Below are 27,773 nucleotides of genomic sequence, written 5' to 3' on the forward strand. Positions count from 1 at the left end.
AATAGTAATTTGTATCATGCTGTTTGCATTGTTTATAATCATGGTTTACCATAGAAGGAGCCCTTCATTCTTGTGTTCTTTTGGTAACATCAAATTCTTTATTTTGGCTTTATCTGTGAAATGATTATAGACATTTGGTATAAGTATATTCTATTTTTGGTATATATTTGGTATAAGTATAAATTGATATAGATCAATAAATAATGTAAAAGATAGAGTTAAGTTCATAAGCTTTGTTTCAAACAGTTCTTTATATCTTGGTTTTTATTTCCTCCAGTGTACTACACTGCTAAAGATGAATGATTTTTAAATAAAAGAATTCATATTTCAAATATTTTTATACAGGTGAGCCTACATATGTAACATTTTACAAGGTTGGTGTCTGATAGAGCTTAATAATTTCTTACAGAGAAGAAGAAGTTGGATGGGATACAGAGATTAAGGATGATGTGATTGAAGAATGTAATAAACATGGAGGAGTTATTCATATTTACGTTGACAAAAATTCAGCTCAGGTATTTTTTTCTTTATTCCCTAGAGCAAGAGAAGTTTAATCTGCCTTTTAAGTGCCTCCGGTATTTTGATCTTAATAAATATAAGATGTTGTTAATATTTTGTGACTTAGCCTTCACATATACTCGGGGCATATTCCCAGTCTTAAGTTTTTAATTCTGAAAGAAACTTTAACATACTAAATATATACCCTTCAAAAGAAGGGTGTATTTGTAATAATTGAAGAGTAGACTAGGCTATTTTATAGCTGTGTTGCTGGTTAGTGTTGAAATCTTGCCATGAAATCCTGGCCTCTTGATTCATTGTTTAATTGCTTTGAAATGATAGAGAAAAAGTGTAGAACAAGTCTTTTGGAGGATAAAATGATTTCAATGCAACTCTAGGTGTACATACTAGCTAATGAAACAATTATTTGGTTGAAGAGCAGTTAGTTACTTTTACAGGCAACTTGAGTAAACCTATTCAAATTCATGTTATTTCCTACGTGCCCTTAACCTTTTTTGTTGTCTTTCAGGGCAATGTGTATGTGAAGTGCCCATCAATTGCTGCAGCCATTGCTGCTGTCAATGCATTGCATGGCAGGTGGTTTGCTGGTGAGTTTGGTGTGTTTTTTTCTGCTTGATTATTATGAAGGATGTAATTTAAATGAACATGCTTAAACCCTATCTGTTTCTTTCAACAGGTAAAATGATAACAGCAGCATATGTACCTCTTCCAACTTATCACAACCTCTTCCCTGATTCTATGACAGCAACGCAACTACTGGTTCCAAGTAGACGATGAAGGAAGATATAGTCCCTTATGTACATAGCTTTTTTTCTTTCTTGAGAATTCATCTTGAGTTATCTTTTATTTAGATAAAAATAAAGAGGCAAGGGTCTACTGTCATTTGTATACAATTCCTGTTACCTTGAAAAAATAAAAATGTTAACAGGAATGCAGTGTGCTCATTATCCCTAACTAGCAAATCCCACTGTATACAAAGCTGTTCTCTTGTTCTGCCTTTTAAATGTACATGTAGAAAATTACATTAAGGATCTATAGGAATAGCTCTAGGGGGGAACAAATGTGCTTAATGTAAAAAGGCAGACAGGGATGTAATTATGTTTTTAATGTTTCAGAAGCCTAACTTTTTACACAGCAGTTACATTTCACGTTTCACTAATGTTGATATTTGGCTAATGGTTTGGCAGAGGTTTCTGGAGTACACTTTTAGTGTATGGGAATTCAAGACAGCTAAAGGGCTGTATGATTAACATCTCATCTTGCATCATGATCAATTGGCAAGAAAAGGAGATTTCAAGATTACATTTCCAGATGGTATCTTTTCAATTTAATGTATCTGTAAAAGTTTCTTTGTAAATATTATGTGTTCTGGTGTGTCTTAAGATTCCAAACAAAATGATCCCTGCATTTCCTCAAAATGTTTAGTGGCAGTCTGGTAAGCAAAGCAGTCTGAGCAAGAAATAGGAAATGCAGAAATAGGTTTTGTCTGGTTGCATATAATCTTTGCTCTTTTTAAGCTCTGTGAGCTCTGAAATATATTTTTGGGTTACTTCAGTGTGTTTGACAAGACAGCTTGATATTTCTATCAAACAAATGACTTTCATATTGCAACAACCTTTGTAAGAACCACTCAAATAAAATTCTCTTAAAAAGGCCACAAGAAATCTTCATTTTTGAAATGTTTTAAAGTCATAGAAACTTCAAAATAGCATACTAGTTTCTTTGACTTTTGGTAGTTAATGAAGACTTGCTTCTTTGGGAAAATAGTGTGCAGAGTCTGGGGAAACTGTTGTCCTCAAGTTGTCTCTACATTGCTCCGTATCTCCATCTTAGCACTGTACTTCCTTAGGGTAATGCATCAAAACTTTAGGGATTTTCCATCAAGAAAACCAAACAAATCTGCCCACACCTTAAACCTGGGTAGTCTTAATTCTTTCTTGTGTCTGGGCGTCTTTGTGAGAAATGTTTCTGTATTTAAACACTGAACAAAATGGTGTAAGTTCAAACAGATTTAAGTGATTTCCCGGTTTAACTGCATGTTACTTTATAAAGGAATTTGAACTTGGAATGAGCCATCACCATTATATTCTGAACTGTTTCAAGTTTATCTACCTTGAACCTTTGAGTTGTTGCCCCAAATGGAATGATTACTTTCCAGTACCAATTTCTTCACCTGCTTATTTCTTTCTACTATATTGATTCGTTAGTGTTAAGGCCCAAGTTTTAATAGGTTTAGTTGGATATCCAAGTAATCAGTTTGGAGGTATGATTTTCTACCAGTCCTTTTGATGGATACTTAGAATTTCTTCCCTTAATTGCTTCAGTTACTTAATCCAAAGGAAATTTTCAAGATTCAATTATTTTTCAACTCTAGGCAGCACTGTTCCTTGGGGCAGACTTCTGTCAATGTTCTTTTGAAATATAGTATCTTCATAGTTTTCTATTCTAGATTCATGTCCTATCAGGTTTGTTCTATCATTCCTTTCTGGGACCTGGGCCAACTTAGGCATTTAACCTCATAGGTGGTAGAGGTGGCAAAAATTTGCCCACTGCTGCAGAATGAGATGTAAACGATGTTAAGGGAAATGTACAAGTAATAGTGTGAGGGACAGAAAGTAGTCAAATGAATTTAAGTGAGATCCTTCAGGTAATCCATTCCTGAGACCACATCCCACTCTGGGAAATCTAGCTGCTGTAGTTACCCTGGTTAGTGTAGTGTCTTGGTTGCAGCTGCAGGAGTGTCCTTAGGACACCCAAATATCCCCAAAATAATTTGTCTGTCATAACATTACCGTTTTCGTTGAGGGGTAATGATTCTTTTTTAAAGTAGGTTCCATGTTCAGAGTTGAGCCCAATGCAGGATTTGAACTTGAGATCAAGACATTTAACCGACTGAGCCGCTCAGGTGCCCCAAGGGGCAGTGCGGTTTTAAAGCACAGTTTGTCAAGGGTTGTGTGGCAGGAGTAGGTGAAGGACACTTGGCCTTATTACAAGGAACCTATCTTATGAAACCAATTCCCAGTGTTGGGGGCAGTGGTCAGTGTTATACAATTGATATCCTCACAGATGGCTGGTTAGGAAATTATGTGAATTTTGTGCTGTTAAGCTACAGAAATGTCTGATAGTTTGAGTTTGTTTCCCCATGGATGATTCATTCTTTTCCTGATTAAGTCAAACCTTGAAGGACAATTTTTTTTTTTAAGGTTTATTTTTGAGAGAGAGACAGAATGCAAGTGGGTTAGGGGCAGAGAGGGAGACACAGAATCCGAAGCAAGCTCCAGGCTCTGAGCTGTCAGCACAGAGCCCAACGCGGGGCTCGAACTCACAAGCTATGAGATCATGACCTGAGCTGAAGTCGGGACACTCAGACTGAGCCACCCAGGTGCCCCGAAGGACAATTTTTGAATGAACATAGCTTTGGAAATGAGACTTGAGTTAACACTACCTTTTGCAGTGTGACCTTGAGGAAATCTGGACTTAGTTTTTAACCTTTCAAATGGTGACAGTAACATCAACCTTATGAGGCTGAATAACAAGAGTTTACTAGAATCTATGGATAGTTCATGTATGGAAAATTTTTGTAATTTTGGATTAACAGGATTTGAAAAACATGCAACCTACTCATTGGCCCACTTTAGAAGCTCTAAGCTGAATATAGGCAAGTCAGAAGAAAAAACACTACTCAAAGATTTCTTTTATTATAGTACATGAGCTGGCACTGATGGGAAGGAGTAGCTGTAGTGGACAACCATTGCCCTGATTAACATCGGATGCCCATCCCAATGGCCATGAACGTGCCAAAGGTGCCTCCACTCTGCATCATGGTTTTCCCGATGCCGCCCATCAGCTCCCGGCCCCGCATTCCAATCCTAAGAGAAGAGGAAACCAAGATGCGGCAAACCAGGAACAAAAAATACAAGAAATGGCATTAACTGCCCTTTCCCAAATTACTTGAGTAGTAAATCAAGCCCTCTTGAAGTCTGGCAGGACGTTATCTCTTTCCACCTGAGATGGGTAATGACTAGCAAAAAAAGCATGCATCTTGGTCTCTGGGGCTTTTCTGATGAATAGTATTATGACCAGACTTCGGTTTTGGGGAGGCAGCTGAGGCAAAGTACCTAGAGAAACTAGTTTTTTTTCTGGTATATATAAAGACATTTGACTCTGATGGTCTCCTGGCATTAAAGCAATGATTGTGGGGTCAGACGTGTTTATGTCCCAGCTCTGCAATTTACAGGCTATGTCAACTGTAAGATGGTGATCAAAAGGTTCATAGGATTGTTGATAACACATTCAACATTTAGAACAGTGCTCAGTAAATGGTAATTTACAATGTGGAAAAATGGAAATAATAGTCTCTATTACATGTGAAAATGACATTCAGGGTGTAGAGTTTATCTGCTTCGTATCTATATCCTGTTTCCAGTACAGTAAAATTGCTCTCAATAAGTTTCACTATGCAGAACTAGAAATAACGGCAGCAACAGTAGTAACAACCATTTATTGAGCACTTAATATGTGCTACATTCTGTGCGAAGTGTGCTCTGATTTGATCCTTACAACTCCATGAAGTAGATGTTACTGACCTCATTCTACACTTAAGTAACCCAGACTCCAATTTGCTTAAGGTTACAGAAGGAGTAAAGAGACTTTCAGTTTGAGAGCTCATATTCTCTAGCGCCAAGGCTTCCAACCTTTCCATCCAGACTGAAGGTGGATAGGAAATCAGTCTCACTCATTAAAAGCGAGGGAACTGAAACGAAGTAGATTCTATCCAGGCTGCAAGCCAAGTGGCGCGGGACGAAAAGGTCCCGTAGTTCTGCCCATAGATCACCGCCCTCGCCCCTCACCTGAGACAGGAAAAGGTGCCGAAGAGCGCCCCAGCCGCCATGCCCACTGCGCAGCCCATCACAAAGCCCATCTTCACGCGGTCGAAGCAGCTCGGCTGAGACTGTCCGTAGGGCCCCACGGCCACCGGCATCTGCGGGGTTCGAGGGTTAAGGGAGTGTGGGCCTAGCCGCCAGCCCGAGTCGAGCGGGGGCTGGAGGAGGCGGGGTGGGGAGCGGATCCAAGGGTTCGGGGAAGTCCAGGGAGGAAAATAAGCGCGTAACCCGACTCCATCACCCTCTTAGCGTTAGGGTCCCCGCGCCGCTGTGCCCCCACCTCACCTCGTTCGCGGCTTCGGTCGCTCAGTTCTACGTCTCACACCAAACGCGAGGCGGAGCACGCCCGCGGCCTGAGGAATTGCTTCCGGGGCGCGAGGCAGAACTTCCGGGAGCGTGTGGCAGAGTAGTGCCGCTGCTTCGGGCGGGGGGCTCTGCTAGCGGGACCATGCTGCTGCGAACCGCTTGGAGGCGGGCGGCCGCGGCTGTGCGGGCCGCTCCGGGACCCAGGTCCGAGGCGCCCGCTCGGGGGCTGCGCCTGCGCGGTACGCTCCGGGCCCCACTCACCGCCACCCTCCCTACCAGCGCGGACTTTCCCCCTTGGCGTGGCGACGCACCGGAATATTACCGAATCTCCGTCTTCCGTCCGCTGCCCGGACCCCCTGACCCTGCTTCCTCGCTGCACCCCTGAAACTTTCTCAGGCCGGCCCTCAGTACGGTTGACTTCTCCGCGTCACCCTTCAGATTCTGCCCCACAGGCCCTCGGAGGCTTGGAGGCTCGGTCGGCCTTCAGATCTCTCCTGCACGACTTTTGGAGATGCTAGTCGTCCAGCCAGTCATCTTTGAAGGGGATCGTAGCTACTCCATCTCCACACCCCTTCTAAATGGCTTTGCCCTTTTCGAACCCTCCCCCCTCCCAACCAGGCAATTCGAATATTGACCCAGCATCCCCTTCCAAAAACATGGTCTCTCTCCCTTACCTCCTTTTACAGTTTGTTTAAGGTCGCTGATGTTTTGTTTCCTTTTCCATTGAGATTCAACCCCAGCATCCTTTTAGCTTATCTCACCTACATCCAACGTTCACCTGCTGTTTTGGATACCCTGTGGCCATAGTTGGGTTCTTCCACGCTTGGCCACTTCATACCTTTTTTTCTTTTTCTTTTTTTTTTTTTTTTTTTTTTTTTTTGGTCAGTTGTAGATAATGCCCCCCAGTCCGCTGTTCCCTCAGATACAGCCACTGCTCTGGAGGTGGAGTCAGTGCTGCGACCTCTGTATATGGACGTCCAAGCTACAACTCCTCTGGTAAGGATAGAGGGGCAGCTTTCCCCAAGGCTATTTATAACATGTTGCAGAAGTGACAATGCACATAAATGACTGGATCCTGCAGAAGTGGGAGACATTGAGAAGTGTGTGTTGGGAAAAGCAATGAGCCGGGAGTCAGGAGGCTTAATTTGTAATCCACTAAAAATGGCTCTGCTACTTACCAGCTATTGACCTTGGTGAGATCACTTCAATGTAGGCACTTTGGTAGTAGTTAAATGCATAGGCTCTGGAATTAGCTGGATTGCCACTTACTAATAACTGTGTGAATTTGGGCAAGTATTACGTGGGTTAAAAGACATAAAGCAGCCCTTTAAACAGAGCCTGGCACATGATAAGCACTTCGATATTAATGGAAGGTTTCATCAACATGTGGACTCTTGTCATGTCCTGGCCCTTGTAGATCACATTGCCTGGCAGGAATGGAAACATGCAGAAACATCTATCAGGACAAGGCAATGTTTGTAGATTACCTGAGGAGATGGTAGAAGAATCATCTGGTGAATGATTTAAGATGGGTTGAGAGTGGGAGTATGTTAGGCTGATGTTTGTTTAGTACCTAAGGGGATAGAAGAATGAGGCTTTGTCTAAGCAGTGTCTGAAGGGTTGGGAGTGTGTTGAGGTAGGTTGGGCAAGTCTGAGGGGATGGAGTGGGGCTTGAGTTACCTATGGACTCAAGGACACTGATATATTCTGTTGTGCTCAGGACCCTCGGGTGTTGGATGCCATGCTCCCTTACCTCGTCAACTACTATGGAAACCCACACTCCCGGACACATGCTTATGGCTGGGAGAGTGAGGCAGCCATGGAACGTGCTCGCCAGGTTGGTATAGAAGACTCTAAGAGATTCTGATGTCAGAGGTTCAGTGGACTGTGGGAGGCATTTCCTTGGTAACTCTGGGTGGAGGTGGAAGTGGTTTGGGGCTCTTTCTGGAGGAGATTTAGCGAGCAGGCCCTTGGAGTCCCTCTGAAAGCATTTTATTAGTTTTTATTTTTCCTAACTAAATGATCTTTGGAATTTTATCTAATTTCTGTAAACCTCAATTTCCTCACGTCGAAGTGGAGATTGTAATAGTTCCTGCTTGTTAGGATTATTGTGTGGTTAAATGAGATCTTGCTGGTGATGTGTTTATTAACACAATGCCACAATGCTTATACATACTAGGAGCTCAACAAGTTATTTTTAAGAAATCAATATTATTATTATTTTGTGTTTTTTAAAGTTTATCTATCTTTGAGAGAGAGAAAGAGAGCCTGTGCATGAGTGGAGGAGGGGCAGAGAAAGAGACAGAGAATCCAAAGCAGGCTCCCTGCTCAGTGTGGAGCCCGACTCGGGCCTTGATCCCACAACCACGAGATCAGGATCTGAGCTGAAGTCAAGAGTTGGAAGCTTAACCCACTAAGCCACCCAGGCACCCCTATTATCATTTTTTATCAGATGTGAAAAGAGCCTCAGATCTGGGATGTAACTGAATCTATCCCTTTTCTGACCCTAGAGGGTGCAGAGCTTCTTGGACAGTTGATAGAATGTAGTGGCATACTTTTTGATCCAGAGCTCTGTCCCAGTTGTGTCTGCAGTTGCATTCTTGCCTGGGAAACTGGTGTTATTTATCTCTGTTTCTTGGTTTGCAGCAAGTAGCATCTCTGATTGGGGCTGATCCTCGTGAGATCATTTTCACCAGTGGCGCTACTGAATCTAACAACATAGCAGTTAAGGTAAGAGAACCAGAGGGCATATCTGGGCTTTCCTGACTTGGGAGATGGTGTCCCTCCATCATCTGGACTCGTATGTGTATTTCCCAGCCACCCATGCCTATCTTATTGTGAATAAAAGACACAAACATGTGCTCTTTCTGATTTGTTGCTTCCTTCAACCCTTTGTGATCTACTCCATCTAAGTCTTTGCTTCTGTTGAACTGAGTTCATTGAGATAGTTGGGCATGAAAGGAGGTGGCTCTTTAGCCATTGACCACTGGTGTTTTGGATGGCAGCTACTTCAGGGAGTAGATAATGGTGACTCAGACTTTTTCCCCATCCTTCTGATTTAGTCACAGAGAAGTCCAGCATCCACTTGCAGTTGGGAGTGCTTCTCTGCTTCTGGTTACCAGCTACACCCTTACATATGTGATTTGAGGGCTGCCTTCCTCTCAGCCTTCCCTTTTTTTTCTAATGAGATCTGTTTGCAACAGTTCTCTTCCCTCCCTCCCTTCCTACCTTTCTTAGATTTTATTTTTAAATAATCTCTACACCCAATGTGGGGCTCGAACTTACAACCCTGAGATCAAAAATTGCATGCCTCACTGACTGAGCCAGCCAGGTGTCCCTCCTGTTTATTTAGATGCTCCCATCTTGAAGTACTGGTTGCTATGCCTCTGCAGGCATTCACTTCATTGTGGTGTCTCTCCCAATCAGATGGGTCCCCCAATATGTGGTGATGGGGAACCAATCCATGGAAGCTGGTGGCATAGGCAGTGAAAGGATTCACCCAAGTCAGAACAAAGGAGATAGAAGGAGGCAGTGGGTGGGGGCTGTTTTTAAAGGGGGAAGGTGAGGAGCTAGGGGCGCTTATGCAATTTTCCCTTTTTTGGTAACTATGCGTTGTTGGAAGTAGCCCTTTTGTTAGTTAGGGCCTATGGATATTTCAAGGTGGGTCGCCTAATGGGCCTGTCTGTATTCAGCCAGGTGGTCACGATGGGTCCTTTTGCCTGGATCAGGTTTCTATTGCTCAAGCCTGTTGTCTAAAAGAGGTCTCTTCATTCATCACCCATTCTGAGATCAGTCACTCTATCCTTGGGTTTGTGGTGCTAACAAAAGTAAAATTCAACTCTCAGTAGTCATGCTGGTGTTTCATATAACTTAATCATATTGGACTGGGCTTGGTTGCCAGGACCACTTGTGTAAATACCAAGGCTCTGAGAAAGTGTGGGCTACTGTAGGTTCAACTGTCTCCCCCACTTCTCACCTTTATCTCTCAACTGTGCTGCCAGTATTGGTTTTTCTGAGCTTAGATTGGGTGTAGGAGGCCTGGGACAGGCTCCAGAGTCATCAGTACTCTGCCTGATTCCGTTAGCAGGAAGGTGTCCTTCCTTTGGAATAGAGAAACCAGACCCAAAGTGGAGATCCTTCCAAAAATGGGGATGATTTCTGGAATGGGAAATATTTTTTAAAACTTTGAAAATGTTTGCTTTGAAAGTCTCTGCTGTTCCCAAACCTAGAGGTGAGGGATTGCTAAGAATAGTTGTGAGTTTTCCCCTTAGTCTCCTGAATAGGAGACTATTCTGTCTGTCTGTTTAGACAGAGGATTTGACACTGTAGGTAACAGATAGGAGAGAGTGAAGGAGGTGGGGAACTTTTAAATGTTTTCCTTTTTATGTTCCTTATCCTCAAGAACATAGTTTTCATGTAGTTATAATTTTGGCCTAATTAGTTTTATATTCTGCTTTTAAGGTAGTATTCTATAAGCTTGTGGGGGTAATGGGGTTGCACATTTTATTTCCTTTAACTCCTTTTTAAAAATTTTTAAGTGTTTTTTAATTTATTTTTGAGAGAGAGAGAGAGACAGAGTGCGAGCAGGGGAGGGGCCGAGAGAGAGACACACACACACACAGAATCCAAAGCAGGCTCCCTGCTCTGGGCTGTCTGCACAGAGCCCAATGCGGGATTTGAACTCATGAAATGTGAGATCATGACCTGAGCCAAAGTCGGACACTTAACCAACTGAGCCACTAGGCACCCCTCCTTTCACTTTTTTTTTAATGTTTGTTTATTTATTTTTGAGAGAGAGCACAAGCTGGGGAGGGACAGAGAGAGGGAGAGGGAGACCCAGAATCTGAAGCAGGCTCCAGGCTCCAAACTGTCAGCATAGAGCCTGACACAGAGCTCGAATCCATGACCTGTGAAATCATGACCTGAGCCAAAGTCAGATGGGCACTCAACTGACTGAACCACCCACGGGCCTCTCCTTAACTTTTAAAGGTAATCTGTGCAGGGATGCCCCTGGCTGGCTCAGTCCTTAGAGCATGCAACTCTTGATCGTGGGGTCATGAGTTCAAGCCCCACATTGGATGTGGAGGTAAAATAAGTAAATAAATACATCTTAAAAAAATAAAAATAAAGGTAATCAGTGTATATGTGATGAGATTTTTTAACCCTATAGAAAAGTTTAACATAAAGTATCTAGAGCCTGGGCGGCTCAGTCACTTAAGCATCTGCAACTCTTGATTTCAGCTTAGGTTGGGATTGAGCGCCTGTTGGGTTCTGTGCTGAGCATGGAGCCTGCTTAGGATTCTCTCTCTCTGTGTCTGAAAAACAAATAAACATTAGAAAATAATTTACAAAGAAATAATAATTAAAAAAAAGTGTAAGTCTTCCTCTTCTTTCCCTCTTATTCTGGCCCTGAATCCTGTTCTGCAAAGTTAATTCTAAACTAATTCTGTTTAGTATTGTTCCAAGAAAAAGAATTATACATACGTATATTGTATTTTAATATTTAATAATTTAATCATTATCCATACATATGTAATTTTAATATTTTCACAAACTGTAGCATGCCATATTTATTCTTCTGTAACCATTTTTTTAAACAAATTGAGCTTTTTTTTTTCAAATTGAGCTTTTATGCTCTTTTAAAAATTTATTTTTTAATGTTTATTTATTTTTGAAAGACAGAGTGCAAGCGGGGGAGGGGCAGAGAGAGAGGGAGACACAGAATTTGAAGCAGGCTCCAGGCCCCAAGCTGTCAGCATAGAGCCTGATGTGGGGCGTGAACTCATGGACTGTGAGATCATGACCTGAGCCAAAATCAGATGCTTAACCGACTAAGCCACCCAGGTGCCCTCTTCTGTAACCATTTTTAAAAAATATTTAGTTTGTGAGAGAGAGTGAGCATGTGCAAGTGAGTGAGGGGCAGAGAGAGAGAAAGAGGGAGAGAGAATCTCAGCACAGAGCCCGATGTGGGGCTCCATCTAATGAACCATGAGATCATGACCTGAACCAAAGTCAAGAGTCTGACAACCAACTGAGCCTCCCAAGCACCCCTATTCTTTTGTAACTATTGATAACATATCCTATGTTCTTCCATTTCAAACTCCATAATTTTTGATATAACTACATTCTTTTTCATAGAGTTGTGTTATCATAGTTTACTATTCACTACTTTATTGTTGGATGTGTTTAATTTTTCCATTTTTTTAAAGATTGTAAATATGAGAACATATTTCATCTTTATGGCTTGATCTGTCTTTTGAAATATTCCCCTAAGGTAAATTTCCAAAAGAGGAATCACAGTTAAAGAGTGTGAATACAGCTTTTAAGACATCTTTCTAAATGATTTTCTGAAAAGATTGTAGCATAAATACTGCCATTAGCAAGGAATGAGTTCATGAGTTTCACTTTTACACTGACAGCTTTGGGTATCAGTATCAACATATTTGCATGTTTTGCTATTTAAGTAGAAATAAAGAGAGGGGCTTTTTCCTGGGATGCGAGGAAATCTACCAGGGGTATATTTTCTTTTTTTAATTTTTTTTAACGTTTATTCATTTTTTGATAGAGCATGAGTGGGAGAGGGGCAGAGAGAGAGGGAGACACATAATCTGAAACAAGCTCCAGGCTCTGAACTGACAGCACAGAGCCCAACACGGGGCTCGAACTCATGGACCATGAGATCATGACCTGAGCTGAAGTTGGACGCTTAACTGACTGAGCCACCCAGGTGCCCCAACCTGTGGTATATTTTCTACCTGTGGTATAATAAATATATTTGGTCTTTGTTCTGTTCCTGGCACAGAGCCTCAAAAATCCTTGGAGTTTCCTGAATAATAGAAATGTCTTTTGTTATTTATTACAAACCCCTTTGGACCATAATCTAACGTTATAGTAACGAAGTGACTCATGGTGGCCCCTTAGTTGCAAAGGACAGGCTGCCACTCAAGAAGGACAAAGCATGTGATTAGAGGATTGGAACTTTCAGCTCTACTTCCCTCAGGGCAAGAGAGGGGGACTCGAGATTGAGTTCAGTCCTGTGGCCAGTGATTTAATCAGTCATGTCTCTGTAACAAAACCCCCATAAAAACTCTGGACAATAAGGCTCGGAGGATCTTCCAGGTTGGTGAACTCATGGATGTGCTGGGCAGGTGGCATGCCTGGATTTACAAAGACAGGGCATGGAAACTTTGTGCCCTTCCCCTCCTCAGACCTCGCCTATGCATCTCTTCCGTTTGTCTGTTCCTGAATTATATCCTTTATAATAAAACTCTAATAGTGTAGTGCTTTCAGTGAGTTCTGGGAGTCATTCTGGTGAATTATTGAACCTTAGGGGGCTGTGGGAACTCCTGAATTTGTAGCCAGCTGGGCAAAAGTCCTGGGGAGTGGCTTGTGACACCTGGGCCTTGTGGTTGACATCTGAAGTGGGGTTAGTCTTGTGGACGTGAGTCCCTTCATCTGTGGGGTTTGCACTAACTTAGGGTAGTTAGTGTCAGAATTAAGTTGAATTGTAGGATATATACTTGGTGTCACAGAGTTAATGTTGGAGCACAGAACCCTTGCCTACTTTTTCTTTCAAGTGGGATTGAAGTGCTTGCTGTCTCTCTGAGCATATTCTCCTTCGTTTCACCACCACCAATCTCTAGGGGGTGGCCAGGTTCTATAGGTCACGGAAAAAACACTTGATCACCACTCAGACAGAGCACAAATGTGTCTTGGACTCCTGCCGTTCACTGGAAGCTGAGGGCTTTCAGGTCACATACCTCCCGGTGAAGAAGAGTGGGATCATCGACCTGAAGGTAGGAGTGGCTACTGGCAGAAGGGGCAACATAGGAGGGGCTTGGTTTCAGCCTGTAAATTTGTGTTTTTAGCCTCAGTCAGAGCTTGAAGGACTAGACCTAATGGTGAGGGGGAACTTAGAGAAATAGGCCTGGGAGAGAAACTGAGCATATGTTTCCCCTTGAGTGTGTATTGTCTTCCTTTTCTCTGGAGGATTTGTTTCTCAGCTTTGTCAGTGCTTCCTGGTTTATATGAGGACTACTGGGTGTCTGTGCAGGATGCCAGGGACTCAACACTCACCATGGCAAAGCTCTGGCCTCCTCCTTCCCTGTACTTAGTTTCTCATCCCTCTAAAGAAGAGCTGTAGTTTTTGTGAAGAATATTTCCCTTTGTGGCCCATATCCTTATATGTACATTTTGGGTAGTGAGTTCATGCATCTTGTCCACCAGATTTTGGATACCAGCATCCTTAGTCAAATCCTAAGATACAGTTTGTGGACAGGGTCCTGTCATATGCAAGTAGAGATAGTTTCATTTCTTTGTTGCCAACCTGGATGCCTTTTTTTCTTCGTGCCCAGTTGCCCTGGCAAAACCTACTAGTACAAAGTTGAATAGAAGTGGTGAGAACAGACACCCTGTTTTGCTCCTGATCTTGGATGAAAGCTTTGCCCATAAATATGATGTTAACTTTGGATTTTTCATAGTTGCTCTTGCATAAATGTCCTTTGTTAGACTGAAGAAGTTCTCTTCCAAGTTTTTTGATTTTGTTATTGTTGGTGTTGTTATCATGAAAGCATTTTGGTTTTATGAGGTTTTTTGGTGCTTATTGAGGTAGTCATATGTTTTTTTTTTCTCTATTAATATGGTGTATACATTGATAGGTTGCTGGATTTGGTTTCCTAGTATTTTGTTAAAGATTTTTGTATATCTATATTCATTAGGGATATTGATCTGTAGTTGTGTGATATCTTTGTCTGGTTTTGATATCAGGGTAATACTGGTCTCAGAATAGACATGTTGGTTCTAACCTACTGTTTCAGTATTGATGACCACTGCACCCTTCATACAACCCTCCACTTCAGCCACACTGCCTGCACAACTCCCTGATATGCCCTGGTCAGTCCTGCTGTGGGCCTGTTCTCACATATCCCCTCACCTTTGATCTGTTGTCCTTTTCTTTGCACATACCTTAATTTTCTCCCTCTTTTAAAAAAGTTAGCTCAAGCTCACTTCTTTGCTGAAGTCTTTTTGGATGCTCCAACCCCTTTAAATATGTTTTGTTTTGTTTTTTTCCAAATTCCTTAAATTCCTTTATGGCTTTTTACTTCTGTGCTCTGTTGTATGTTTATGCCTATCTCTCCACTAGATTAAGTCTCTTGAATGCTAGGAGCACTTTTTTTCTGCCTTTTTATTTCTCATAATACTTCACATGTGTCTTTTTCCACCTCATAGTATTTATTATGCCTTAGCGTCTGGCACTAGGGACACAAGGATTAACAAGACAAGCTCAGTCCCTGCCTTCAGGGAGCTTACATTCTAGTGAAGAGTACAGTTAACATAGAAACAAATGAAATAATTACAAATTGGGATAACTGCTATGAAGGAAGCAAACAAGAAACAGAGAAACATGACATTGAGAACTTCTATTAGACCAGTGTCAGGGAAAGCAGGATGTTGGTAGGCTGATTAATAATTCCTTTAAGATAACATTTTAGTCAGATGAGGTCCCTGCCTCAGTACTGTTACCAGTAACCTTGTTTTTTGCTACTTACTTTAGTTGTTTGCAGCTTACTCTGACCACCTTACATAGGAAAGGCTGTCCCTTTTTTAATTAAACTTGTAATTTTTAATAAAGATAGTTTTTGTTATTATTTTTTTTTTTTAGAGAGATAGAGCACAAATGGGGAAGAGGGGCAAAGGGAGAGAGAGAATCTCAAGTAGGTTCCACCCTCAGCACAGAGTCTGATGTGGGGCTTGATCCCACAATTCTGGGATCATGACCTCAGCTGAAATACAGAGCCAGATGCTCAGATGGCTGAGCCACCCAGGCTATTTTTATTTATTTATTTATTTATTTATTTATTTATTTACTTACTTACTTACTTACTTACTTACTTATTTATTTATTTGAGAGAGAGAGAGGGGTGGAAGGTAATGACAGAAGGAAAGGGAGAGAGAGAATCTTAAGCAGGCTCCACTCCCAGGGTAGAGAAGGACACAGGTATTGCCCCTAAACTTTTTAAATAATTGTAGATTCACATGTGGTTTTAAGAAATAATACAATGAGATCTCATGTACCCTTTACCCAGTTTCCCCCATGATAATATCTTGCAAAAGTATAATCCAGTATCCAACCAGGTGTGAAAAATAAGCCCATCGACTCTATCAAAGGAGGGATGCAGAGACTCAGAGCACAGTGATGTGAGGCTTTTATCAGTGTTCTTCCAAGAGCGGGTATCTGATGGACAGTCATACTTAGGGCAGTTACAGCAGACAATTTATCTCCTAGCATGCAAGTCCCTCCCCTGGTTCCTCATTGGCTGAATACTACAGAGGTTACTGCCTTATCTGGACATTGCCTATGCACACGTAAGGCAAAAAGTAGTCTGGTTGCAACAAATGTACATTCCCTGAGGTGACGCAGAGACTTTCAGTCCCTCCTCCCTTTGTTCTTTGGTGCATACTCATTGCAAAGCCCGCAAAAATAAGCCCACGAAGCAGAGAGGGGAAGAAGAACCAGAAAGTGAAGTGTCTAAAGGTTTGGGACTCCATTGTGGAGGGGTGGGTTTCATATATTTCCAGTGTGTTGTAATCCTATTGTTAATTAGATAGCAGAACTTTTATTTGGTATTTCTGAAAATGAATCATCTCCCTTATTTCTCACACAGGGTAATGACTTGGATAGAGTCTGCCAATCTTGTTCTCATTTCCCCAGTTTCACTTGTGCTTATTCGTCATGTGTAGGTTTGTGTAACTACCATCACTGTCAAATTACAGTTTCCTCACTGCAGTGATGCTTCATGTTCTGTTAAAACCACTAATTTGATCTGCATTTCTTTAATTTGTCATTTCAATAATGTTACATAAATGGAATCAAAAAGTATGTAACCTTTCAGGACTGGCTTTTTTCACTTAGGGTAAGTCTCGCAAGCCATTTAGTTTGTTACGTGTCTCAGTAGTTTGTTCCTTTCTATCAGTTAGTCGTATTCCGTGGTATGGAGGCACCAGTTTGTTTAGCCAGTCACCCATTGAAGGACATCTGGGTTGTTTCTGGGTTTTGGCTGTTATGCCGAAAGCTGGTATGAACATTTATGTATAGGTTTTTCGTGTGAATCTGTTTTCATTTCCCTGAGATAAATGCGCAACAGTGCAATTACTACATCATAGGTAATCTCATGTTTAGTTTTTTTTTTGTTTTTTTTTTTTAATTTTTTTTTTTTCAACGTTTATTTATTTTTGGGACAGAGAGAGACAGAGCATGAACGGGGGAGGGGCAGAGAGAGAGGGAGACACAGAATCGGAAACAGGCTCCAGGCTCTGAGCCATCATCAGCACAGAGCCCGACGCGGGGCTCGAACTCCCGGACCGCGAGATCGTGACCTGGCTGAAGTCAGACGCTTAACCGACTGCGCCACCCAGGCGCCCCTCATGTTTAGTTTTATAAGAGGCAAAAACTGCCAGACTGTTTTCCGGTATGGCTGTATCATTTTACGTTTGTATTAGTAGTAATAACCAAGTGTTTCAATGATGTAGTTTCTTTGAATCCTTGCCAGCATTGTGTTGTCACTATTTTTTTTTTTTTTTAACCACTCTGATAGGTGTTTAGTAAAAGGCCCCGTTTTAAGACTGAGCTTGCCCGTGTTCTGAGTTAGGGAGGATTTTGTTGGTACTACATAGTCTTCTTGCTCCTGATACTCTTAGGAACTAGAGGCTGCCATCCAGCCAGATACCAGCCTGGTCTCAGTCATGACTGTGAACAATGAGATTGGAGTGAAGCAGCCCATTGCAGAAATAGGTGAGTATCTTGGGTGGACCTTGATGCTTGCCCACCACTGGGATCCATCTGAGGAGCAGGAGTGGTCTCCTGGGAGTGGGAGGGAGATCAAGGGAAAGGGAGTTTCAGTTCCTTGTTTAAAGACCTATTGTATGTGGCATAGCCAGTATTTGAATCCAGGTCTAGTATCCTTTATGTTCTTTTCATTTAACTGCAGTTGGTGCCGAAACAAAACACTACCGTTTTTTTCTCTTCCTCTTTCACCTTTGTTACTTTAGAACATCTTGTTATTGTGCTCACTTAGAGTCAGAGACTCACTGTAACTCCTAGGACACATTAGGAAAAGAGCTGCTAATCTTTGCTTCCTGGAAATTAAAAAGGATGTAAAAGTCAATTTGATGTATTGAAAGACCAGTGTTAACAAGGTAGGAAGAGTTTTATGCATCAGGATATCGGGCATGTTTTGATTTGGTGATTTGTACTTGCCATTATTTAATCAAGGAAGCTAGCTGAGAATGACAGAGTGAGAGGGAGAGAGGGAAAGAGAGAGGAAGAGAAAGAGAGAAGTTATTTACTATACGGCTAGAGGCTAATGCCAGATGCAGTTTTGCTTTAGAATTCATGGTACATTGTTGGATCACTGCCAGGTGACTTCCCAGCATTGTGCTATGATTTCCCCTTTGTTGTTTCCTCAGGACAGATTTGCAGTTCCAGAAGGGTATATTTCCATACCGATGCAGCCCAGGCTGTTGGAAAAATCCCACTTGACGTCAATGACATGAAAATTGATCTCATGAGCATCAGTGGTCATAAAATCTATGGTCCCAAAGGTACCAGCCCCTCCTTGAGTTCCTTTGCTCAGACCTCCTATTAAAACCCTAGATAGATGTTCCTTGAACTCATTTGGAATTACCATTGCTGTCAGAGGAAGTTGTACATTCATAGTGCTTTGCAGAATGCAGAATGCAGAATTGCTAATGCAAGTGTCCTTTAACAATAACCAAGAATGCTTGCCTATTTGTAGACTCTTGCAGCTAACTGTGTATAGCAGTCTATCGTTGCATGGTCTCTTTAGAAAATCCTTAGAAGGCAAGTAGTTTAATTTGGTTGAGGAACAAAGGGTTTTGTCATATTAAATTAAGCTAAATAAGTCCAGCTGTCTTGTCTTCCCCACTGTGATAGCAATGTTCTTTGAGTCCTTTATTCCCTATGTGTTTCTGTAGCCTGAGGAAGATTGCACTTTTATATCTCTTGGTATTTATTACTTTTTTTATTTTTTATTTTTTTTTAATGTTTGTTTATTTTTAAGAGAGAGAGGGAGAGAGAGAGCCGGGGAGGGGCAGAGAGAGAGGGAGACACAAAATCTGAAGTAGGCTCCAGGCTCTGAGCTGTCAGCACAGAGCCTGACGCTGGGCTCAAACTCACAAACCACAAGATCATGACCTGAGCCAAAGTCGGACACTCAGCTGACTGAGCCACCCAGGCGCCCCTCTTGGTGTTTATTCCTAGATTTAATAGTCTGTATTCCTGTTAGCCTCTCAAGAGTGTGTTTCCTTTGGTCCTATTGGCCTAGGAATGTTTCCTAGCTAGAATTCTGTCTTGTCACTCCAATCTTTGGGAAGAGACTTTTGTTTTCTATTTTATGGAGGTAGCCATAAAAACAAACAACAACTCCTCTGTCTCTGGGGTGAGGGCCTATGGGGGTTGATAATGCTGGTGCACATTCTGTGTACACCCTGAGCTGCACACCCTGAGGAAAAGCTGTGATAGCTCCTGGAAGTATGTAAGATACCTTCTTTTCAAGGTTCCCAGAAGTTATAAAGAGTGTTTTTGTGAGCTATTATTGAAAAAAAATTTTTTTTTAACGTTTATTTATTTTTTGAGAGCGAGCATGAGCGGGGGAGGGGCAGAGCGAGAGGGAGACACAGAATCCGAAGCAGGCTCCAGGCTCTGAGTTGTCAGCACAGAGCCCGACATGGGGCTCAAACTCACAAACTGAGATCATGACCTAAGCCGAAGTCGGACACTTAACCAACTGAGCCACCCGTGCGTCCCTTGTGAGCTATTATTTATTTATTTTTTAAGTTTATTTATTTTGAGAGAGAGAGAGAGAGAGAGAGCGAGAGCTTGTGAATGAGCTTGCACAGGAGTGGGAGAGGGGCAGATAGAGAATCCCAAGCAGGCTCCCTTCTGTCAGCACCCAGCCTTAGTGGGCTCCTGAGATCATGACCTCATGAGGTCATGACTTGTGAGGAAATCAAGAGTTAGTTGGGCGCTCAACCGACTGAGCCACCCAGTCGCCTTATGAGCTATTATTTTAAAAGCACAACAGGTTGGGGCATGTTGAGCATCCAGCTTTGGCTCAGGCCGTGATTTCACGGTTTGTGAGTTCTAGCCCTGCATGGGGCTCACTGCTGTAAGCGCAGAGCCTGCTTCAGACCCTGTGTCCACTTCCCCTTTCTCTGCCCCTCCCCTGCTTGTGCATATGTGCACACTCATTCTCTCTCTCTCAAAAAGAAATAAACATTATAAAAAGTAATAAAAAGTATAACAGGCATTCTATCTTTTATTAAAATAGATAGCCAATAGTTGCCTTTATTGGCTTTTATTGTAGATGTATCTATTTTGACAAAACCAATTGAGCAGAAGCTCTGATCAGCAATTAAATGTGTAGAGGTCTCTCATTACCCAAACTTATGCTTTCAGAAAGAAGGGGACTCAGTTGATTTAGATAACATTATGTCCTTCACTGTGCAGACAGGGGTCTGTGCATATGCTCTCTGAATTTGGGAACCACAGAGATTCACATAGTAAGGATATTTGAATTTGATGAGGAAATGAAATATTTCTTGATTAAGTATCATTTGTTACATAAGTTATTTCAAAACTAGGGTTCTTGGTAATAAATTTGGGAAGTACTGCCTTAGTTTTGATAGTACCTACAATCTCTGCCTAAGGAATTGTTCTTTGTGGAAGAAGATGAACTTTACCGAATGGCCACTCTGTTTAAAACCTTTGACTACTTTGTGAGTATCTTTGCACATTCATGCTCATATTTGGCATGAAATTCCTGTAAGTGGGTTTGATGGCTATTAAGTTATATACATTTTTTTAATGTCTATTTATTTTTGAGATAGCATGCATGCGCAGGGGAGGGGCAGAGAGAGAGGGGAACAGGAGATCCAAAGTGGGCTCTATGCTGACAGCAGAGAGCCTGATGCAGGGCTCAAACCCACAAACCAGGAGATCATGACTTGAGCCGAAGTTGGATGTTTAACCAACTGAGCTACCCAGGTGCCCCTTAAGTTACATAAATTTTTAAGCTTTGATACACTGGGAGATTGTACTAATTTTTAATTCTATTCTGATCTATCCCTGTATTTTCCTCAAAGTTTTTTTCTTTTTTTTTAAGATTTTATTTTTAAGTACTCTGTATACTCAGCATGGGCTCAAATTTGAACATCCCCTAGATCGAGACTCGCATGCTCCACTGACTGAGCCAGCCATGCCCCCACCTGCTTTTTAACAATTTTATTCTATTTAGACAAGGTAGTATATTTACAAAGTTCTAAATTCAAAAGCTACAAAAAAGTACAAAGCCAGAAAGTCTCTCACTTCTGTCTACCACTCATGTAGTTCTCCTCTGGGGAAGCTATTTTTTGAATATTTTTCTAGGATTATTCTATGCATTTACAAGGATATGTGTATGTGTATATATATATATATATATATATATATATATATATATATATATATATATATATATGTATTTTCCCCCTCCTCCTCCTCTGTTTTTACTCAGAAAATAGCTTATTATACTCATTGTTCTATTTCTTCCTTTTTTTCCACCTAATTATTTTTTAAATGTTTATTTACTTATTTGTTTTGAAAGAGAGTGAGAGAGCGAACGAGCAAGCATGCTAGGGAGGGGCAGAGAGAGGGAGAGAGAGAATTCCAAGCAGGCTCTGTGCTGTCAGTGTGGAGCCCAACATGGGGCACGAACTCATGAACCCTGAGATCATGACCTGAGCCAAAATCATGAGTCAGATGCTTAACCAACTGAGCCACCCAGGCACCAACCCCCCCCCCCTTTTTTTAAGTAAAGTACAAATTTTATTCAGATTTCACCAGTTTTCCAACAGTGTATCTTGGAGATTTTAAAGTGGCAATACAAAAGGAGCTTCCTTTTTGTTTTATATACCAACTTTGTAATCCATTGTGTTGACGGTATCATAATTTATTTGCCCATTGCCTCGATGATGAATATGTGAGTTGTTTCTGGTATTTTGCTATTATGACTAATGCTGTATTTCATGATGTTATTTCAGACATGCATAGGGAGCTACTTGAAACCATTCGGTCATGACTCCTGGTAGTTATCTCATGATGTTAAATAATTTTGGGGGCGCCTGGGTGGCGCAGTCGGTTAAGCGTCCGACTTCAGCCAGGTCACGATCTCGCGGTCCGCGAGTTCGAGCCCCGCGTTGGGCTCTGGGCTGATGGCTCAGAGCCTGGAGCCTGTTTCCAATTCTGTGTCTCCCTCTCTCTCTGCCCCTCCCCCGTTCATGCTCTGTCTCTCTCTGTCCCAAAAATAAATAAACGTTGAAAAAAAATAAAAAAAAAATAAATAATTTTGATAAATATCATGCTTTTACTTCTATTTCTCCTTTTCCTCCAACTTTTTTTATTTTGAAAAATTTCAAGCTTATGGAAAAGTTGAAAGAATATTTTGACCGCTTTTGAAAGTGAGATTTTGTTTCATCTGCCTTTTTCTTTTTTTCTCTTTTGTAACAAACTTTGTTTCCCAGGGGTTGGTGCCATCTACATTCGCCGCCGACCCCGTGTACGTGTGGAGGCCCTGCAGAGTGGAGGGGGGCAGGAGCGGGGTATGCGGTCTGGGACAGTGCCCACACCCTTGGTGGTGGGCCTGGGGGCCGCATGTGAGGTGGCACAGCAAGAGATGGAGGTATGGGGAGAGCAGTTCCCTTCCTCAACTTCTTCCCCTGTGCTGGGTCTCCACTTAGAGGGTTCTCAGCACAACTGAGTCAGACTTCTGCCGGAAGAGGAGGTTTAAGAAATCCATCCTTGTCCCAGTGCTGCTGACATCTTGTTCGGAGGGAGGTGTTATGGGCTCCAAAATCCAGGCCTTTTCAGAAATTATTGGCTCACTTATTGATAGCTTATTGGAACCATGTGTGCAGTTATTGAGCACCTTTGCATGCCAGGTGCTGTGCTCAGTGCTGGGGATACAGTGGTCTCCATGAGTAACAAAGGATGATAGGTGGGTCTGATGCATAGTCACTTCTGGGCACTGGAATAGGACTCCTTGTCTTGTGTATTTCTGAACTGCTAATGGTCACTATGCTTAGTCCTCCCTTGCCTGCTCCTCAGTATGACCATAAGTGGATCTCAAAGTTAGCAGAGCGACTGACAAAGAAAATAATGAATAGCCTTCCCGATGTGGTGATGAATGGGGACCCTGAGCACCATTACCCAGGTATGGACATGCCCTTTCTATCTCCATTCTGGAAGAGCCTGAGACTTTGCAACTCCTCTCACAGTGATTCTCTCTCCAGGCTGTATCAACCTCTCCTTTGCATACGTGGAAGGGGAGAGTCTGCTGATGGCACTCAAGGATGTTGCCTTATCCTCGGGGAGGTGAGTTGGACTGGATAGACAGGAAGGATTCATCAGCCTGGCCTCTAAGTGGTATAAGACATTATTAGGCTTCCTAGTGTGGAGATGTCAGGCACAAGAGCTCCTGGTCATCTTGTAAGTGCCTGTGTTTTAGCTGGCTTGGCACTCGCTGAAGTTTGTGATCTTAGGAGGGCTTCCTGGGGTAGGACTTTGTGCCTTTTGTGGTCCCAGGAGATGCATGCATCTGACCTAATGTTATACTAGCAGTTCTGTTGCAGAACCCCAGAATTGAAGGATGTTCCAAAGGCCACCAAGGGTTTAGCTGCCATCTAGGCTGGTACTGATGGTGTGTTCAACCATAGGAGAGTGAGCACCTGGTTCTCTGCTGCCTGTGGTTGTCAGTCCCAGTTTATGTGGTATCATGCTCTGTCATGCTTTGGGAGTGTCCATGCTGAAGGGTCAGAGGAGCTAGGGTCACATCCCAGAAAATGCAGGCAGCATTGGGCCCTTTAGCTCTACCAGATTAGAATGTCTCTTGTATCTCCATATAATGACTTCAGGGACCTGGGGTGGGAGCAAGATGAGAGATTTGTGGCTAAAAGCAGATGCTGATGATGAATTGAGCAAGACTCCTTGTCTCTCTTCTCAGTGCCTGCACGTCTGCATCCCTGGAGCCCTCTTATGTCCTTCGAGCAATTGGCACTGATGAGGATTTAGCTCACTCTTCTATCAGGTCAGTCGGTTGAGCTGCAACATTTATGAAACCATCCTCTTTTGTATTCTTCACTTCCTGTTATAGTCTCCTCATACTTGTTTTTCTTATCCCTTCTTGATTCTTCTTGAAAGTTCCTAGAGCAGCAATTCTCAGAGCTCATTGAGTATCCTCTGGAAGTTTGTGAAAGTTGAAGATTTATTTATTTATTTATTTATTTATTTATTTATTTATTTATTTTCAGTTTGTAATAATTTATTTTTATTTATTTATTTTTTGACTTTTATTTATTTTTTTAATTTACATCCAAGTTAGTTAGCATATAGGAAAGTTGAAGATTTCTGAGTCTCACACTCAGAGATTCTGACTCACTAGGACCGGAAGAGAAATAGGAAACGTCTCGGTGACTCTAATATGGGTGATCCACAAACCCTGTTCTGAGAAACTCTGACCATGTTCTTTTCCCATGTTTTTTGTGGAATAGATTTTCATTGAGTATTTGCTGAATGAATTTACCCTGGTGCCAGAGTTCAGATGTGGAGCTCTTCTCTTATGCCTTTTTTCAGGTTTGGCATTGGCCGTTTCACTACAGAGGAGGAAGTAGACTATACAGTGGAAAAGTGCATTCACCATGTGAAGCGTCTTCGAGAAATGAGGTATGCACTATGCCCCAGAGACCCTGTGGAAGAAATTGAAGTGCTGACCCTTCTCTTGCTCTCAGGCTATGTGTTCACACTGACAGAAACCAGCCTTTGAGAACACATGGATCTTAGGATTTAGAAGTTCCACAAAATTGGGGCTGCTGGCTGGCTCAGTTGGTAGAACATGTGACTCTTGATCTTGGGGTTGTGAGTTCAAGCCCCACGTTGGGTGTAGAGCTTACTTAGAAAAAAAAAAAGTTCCATAAAGCAAGAAGGTGAATCTCCTTGGCTACTTGTTTTCAGAATATGACAAAGTACTTTTAAAAACTAAAGAACTGGGGTGCCTGCATGGTTCAGTTGGTTAAGCATCCGAATCTTGATTGAGGCTCAGGTCATGATCTTGTGGTTCATGAGAATCCAGCCCTGCATCAGGCTTTGCACTATTAGTGTGGAGCCTCCTTGGGATTCTCTCTCTCCCTCTCTTTCTGCCCCTACTCCTGTGTGTGCCTTTCTCTATCAAAATAAATAAACATTAAAAAAAAAAACTAAACAACTACATAAATTCAGATGTTTTTCATTATTATAGTATTAATAGTTGTCATTGCAGCAATATCAATACAAAATTAGGGATTTGTAGACTAACTAGAAAAAAATCTCCCTTTAAGATAGAGATTCTTACTTTGGGTTCTGCGACTAGACTTCAGGAGGTATATGATAGCCCTGAAATTGTATGCTAAGTGTTGTTTTGTTGTGCATTTTCTTTGAAAGAAAGTCCATAGTTTTCATCAAATTCTCAAAGATTAAGAACTACTACTCAGAGTGTTCTTTGTAGAAGTCTTTATAAGTAAGGTCAAGAGATGCTTTGTCAGCCAGCTGCCACTAGGGCTTCCCTTAGTAGCCATAGAGCTCCACTTCTTCCTGGAGACATTGAGGCCTCTGGATTTTTTCAGAGCTCTGTCCTGGTTAAATTCAACTTTCAAGATTCTCTTGGTCTAGTTATTGAGAGTGAGAAAGTTCAGATATATACTCTTCTTCCTTTGACAAACTTTCTGAGGCCTTTCTGGGCTCTCGATTTTCCTTCCCAGGGTCTAGTTGTATTGCTTAAATATCTACTGCTTCCTTAATTTTCTTAGGCTCAAGATTCCTTCTTGGCTTGATTTTTTGGTACTCTGGCACACTCAAAGGGCATTTCTACTAGACCATGCCGCAAAGCCTTATTCTTCTTATCTGTGTGGCTTCAGCATCTTCCCCCTATTCCTTGTGACCTTTACAAACTGAATTGAACCTAGTTTCATTAGCCTTCAGCTAAAGCTTTATTTTGTTTTAATTTATTTTATTTTAGAGATAGAGAGCACGAGGAGGGGAGAGGGGCAAAGGGAGAGAGGGAGAGAATCTCAAGCAGCTCCGTGCTCAGTGCGGAGCCTATGTAGGGCTCAGTCTCACGACTGTGAGATCATGACCTGAACCAAAATCAAGTCAGACACTTAACCAGCTGAGACACCCAAGCACCCCTAAAGCTTTATTTTGTGAGTCTATGACAATAAGAGATCTCTAAAAACAAAAGACAGGGGCATTTGGGTGGCTCAGTTGGTTAAGTGTTGGACTTTGGCTCAGGTCATGATCTCATGGTTCATGAGTTCAAGCCCCACGTCGGACTCTGTGCTGACAGCTCAGAGCCTGGAGCCTGCTTCAGATTCTGTGTCTCCTTCTCTCTCTGCCCTTCCCCCACTTGTGCGCTCGCTCTCTCTCTCTCTCTCTCTCTCTCTCTCAAAAATAAATAAACATTAAAAAAAAAAAGACAGGAAGGAGGTGGCTAACTTTAAGGAGCCATGAAAAATGTCATACATAGAAAGGCATGCTGGGAATGCATGGTGTAAAGGAGAGGGATAAATCAAGAACAGAATGAAATTGCATAGAAAAAAAGTAACTGGGGAAATACAAACCACACATTGCATGGTCAAAATACATTGAAGTAATATCTGGTCTGGGAATATTGTCTAAGGCATTCAAGCTGAAGGGAATCAGAGCTTAGTAGTTATTTCTCAGCAGTAGTTCTTGTATGAGATGGAATGCTCAGGTCTAAGATCCAAGAGTTACTTTTGAATTGGAATCACAGTCAAACTCTGGGAAGATGAGGCTGGTAGGAATTGGACAAGAGTGCTATATACCCAGATAAATTAAGGCTAAGCTCTAGCCCCACCTGAGAAATAGAGTAAAACCCAGAAAGAAGTATTGAAAAGTGGTCCATGTGTGGTGGGGATGAATAGAGAGGCTGAAACTTGCTTACACAGGTCCTAAGGGTCTTGGTTCCACCAGAGAGACTGTGTCCATAGTCTCTCATGAATGGGATGAGAGCTTCTTGAATGTGGCCACAACCTGATGCCATTGGCTTGGCCCCACTAGAGCTGAGCCTAGGGTACCCAGTTATTGTTTGCTGGCAGCTGTGGAGATGTTAGAGCTGACAAGGATTTAGAGAGAGCTGGGAAAGACTTGCTAACCACTATGTTGGGTCTGTCAGGGCAAGGAAGTGGAGAGACAAGAAGAGATGGAGACAAGTCAGGGCTCAGGGGTCAGAGACCAATGTTGGCTATTTCCTATCTAAGCCCTAACTCACTCAGTTTCTCTTTTCTTTGGCAGCCCTCTCTGGGAGATGGTACAGGATGGCATTGACCTCAAGAGCATTAAGTGGACACAACACTAGAAGAGTAGGCCTCTGACTTTGTGCTGACCTGGCTTCTGCCTCATCAACCCATGCTCACCTGGGTATCTTGTTACACCCAGTGGGCGCTTCATGTTCAAACCACAATTGGTGTAGCCCAGTTGACTTCAGCATTTGTCCACCTCCAAGATAGAAACAACAAGAAAACTATCTTTCCTGAGCCTCAGCTCCTTTGTTGGAGAACACTCAACATTTCTCTTCAGGAGTCCTTCTCTGGTCTTACAGTGAATGGATATTCTTGGTGGGGAGAGCCAGAGGAACTGGAAGAAGTTTCTTTGTTCAGGGGCCTCAGTGATCTATGTGGACTTTTGAATGTTGCTTACTACTGCTCAGCAAGACTGACTCCTTCAGGAGCAAGCATAATCAACTATTTAATTTCTTTTTTGGTCCCAAAGGCCACCTCTTCATGTTGTAGACTGAACAGCAAGTTTCTTAGAAGGCTTGTCTCCTGTTCTTGTCCTTCATTTCTTTTGACCTAATGAAGCTAAAAATATCTATATGCCTCCATCTACTCTTCTAATAATTTATGTTTCTTTTTTAAAAATTGTTAATTTGCAGATTAGAGAAATAAAATAACCTTCCTCTA

General features: G+C 42.1%; 3 protein-coding genes across 11 annotated transcripts in view; 2 read left to right on the top strand and 1 right to left on the bottom strand.

Moving 5' to 3' along the window:
* RBM39 (RNA binding motif protein 39) overlaps positions 1-2,174 on the top strand; it is a 30,865-nt gene extending 28,691 nt beyond the window's left edge. For all 7 annotated transcript variants that reach the window (XM_045053694.1, XM_011280872.4, XM_011280873.4 and 4 more), the window contains 3 exons: positions 410-515; positions 1,028-1,106; positions 1,196-2,174. In XM_045053694.1, the coding sequence (XP_044909629.1) occupies positions 410-515; positions 1,028-1,106; positions 1,196-1,296 (286 nt within the window). In that variant the 3' untranslated portion in view covers positions 1,297-2,174. The remainder of the gene's footprint in view (positions 1-409; positions 516-1,027; positions 1,107-1,195) is intronic.
* A 2,021-nt stretch (positions 2,175-4,195) lies between these two features.
* ROMO1 (reactive oxygen species modulator 1) lies at positions 4,196-5,827 on the bottom strand. The gene is made up of 3 exons (XM_003983564.6): positions 5,688-5,827; positions 5,370-5,500; positions 4,196-4,388 (listed from the first exon to the last, which is right to left on the bottom strand). The coding sequence occupies exons 2-3, from the start codon at positions 5,498-5,500 to the stop codon at positions 4,280-4,282; spliced, it is 240 nt and encodes a 79-aa protein (XP_003983613.1). The 5' UTR covers positions 5,688-5,827; the 3' UTR covers positions 4,196-4,279.
* Positions 5,813-27,773, top strand: NFS1 (NFS1 cysteine desulfurase). Of its 3 annotated transcripts, none has more exons than XM_011280871.3 (13): positions 5,813-5,947; positions 6,595-6,704; positions 7,429-7,545; positions 8,355-8,438; positions 13,352-13,504; positions 17,406-17,499; positions 18,174-18,308; positions 22,287-22,444; positions 22,870-22,975; positions 23,055-23,136; positions 23,765-23,848; positions 24,394-24,483; positions 27,106-27,773. In XM_011280871.3, the coding sequence occupies exons 1-13, from the start codon at positions 5,851-5,853 to the stop codon at positions 27,167-27,169; spliced, it is 1,374 nt and encodes a 457-aa protein (XP_011279173.1). In that variant the 5' UTR covers positions 5,813-5,850; the 3' UTR covers positions 27,170-27,773. The 3 variants fall into 3 exon arrangements, with proteins under 3 accessions (XP_011279173.1, XP_003983615.1, XP_019682144.1); XM_019826585.2 differs by lacking the exon at positions 5,813-5,947 and adding an exon at positions 5,961-6,115; XM_003983566.4 differs by lacking the exon at positions 13,352-13,504.

The sequence above is a fragment of the Felis catus genome, chromosome A3 (genome assembly GCF_018350175.1).
Source record: "Felis catus isolate Fca126 chromosome A3, F.catus_Fca126_mat1.0, whole genome shotgun sequence".
Taxonomy (NCBI): Eukaryota; Metazoa; Chordata; class Mammalia; order Carnivora; family Felidae; genus Felis; species Felis catus.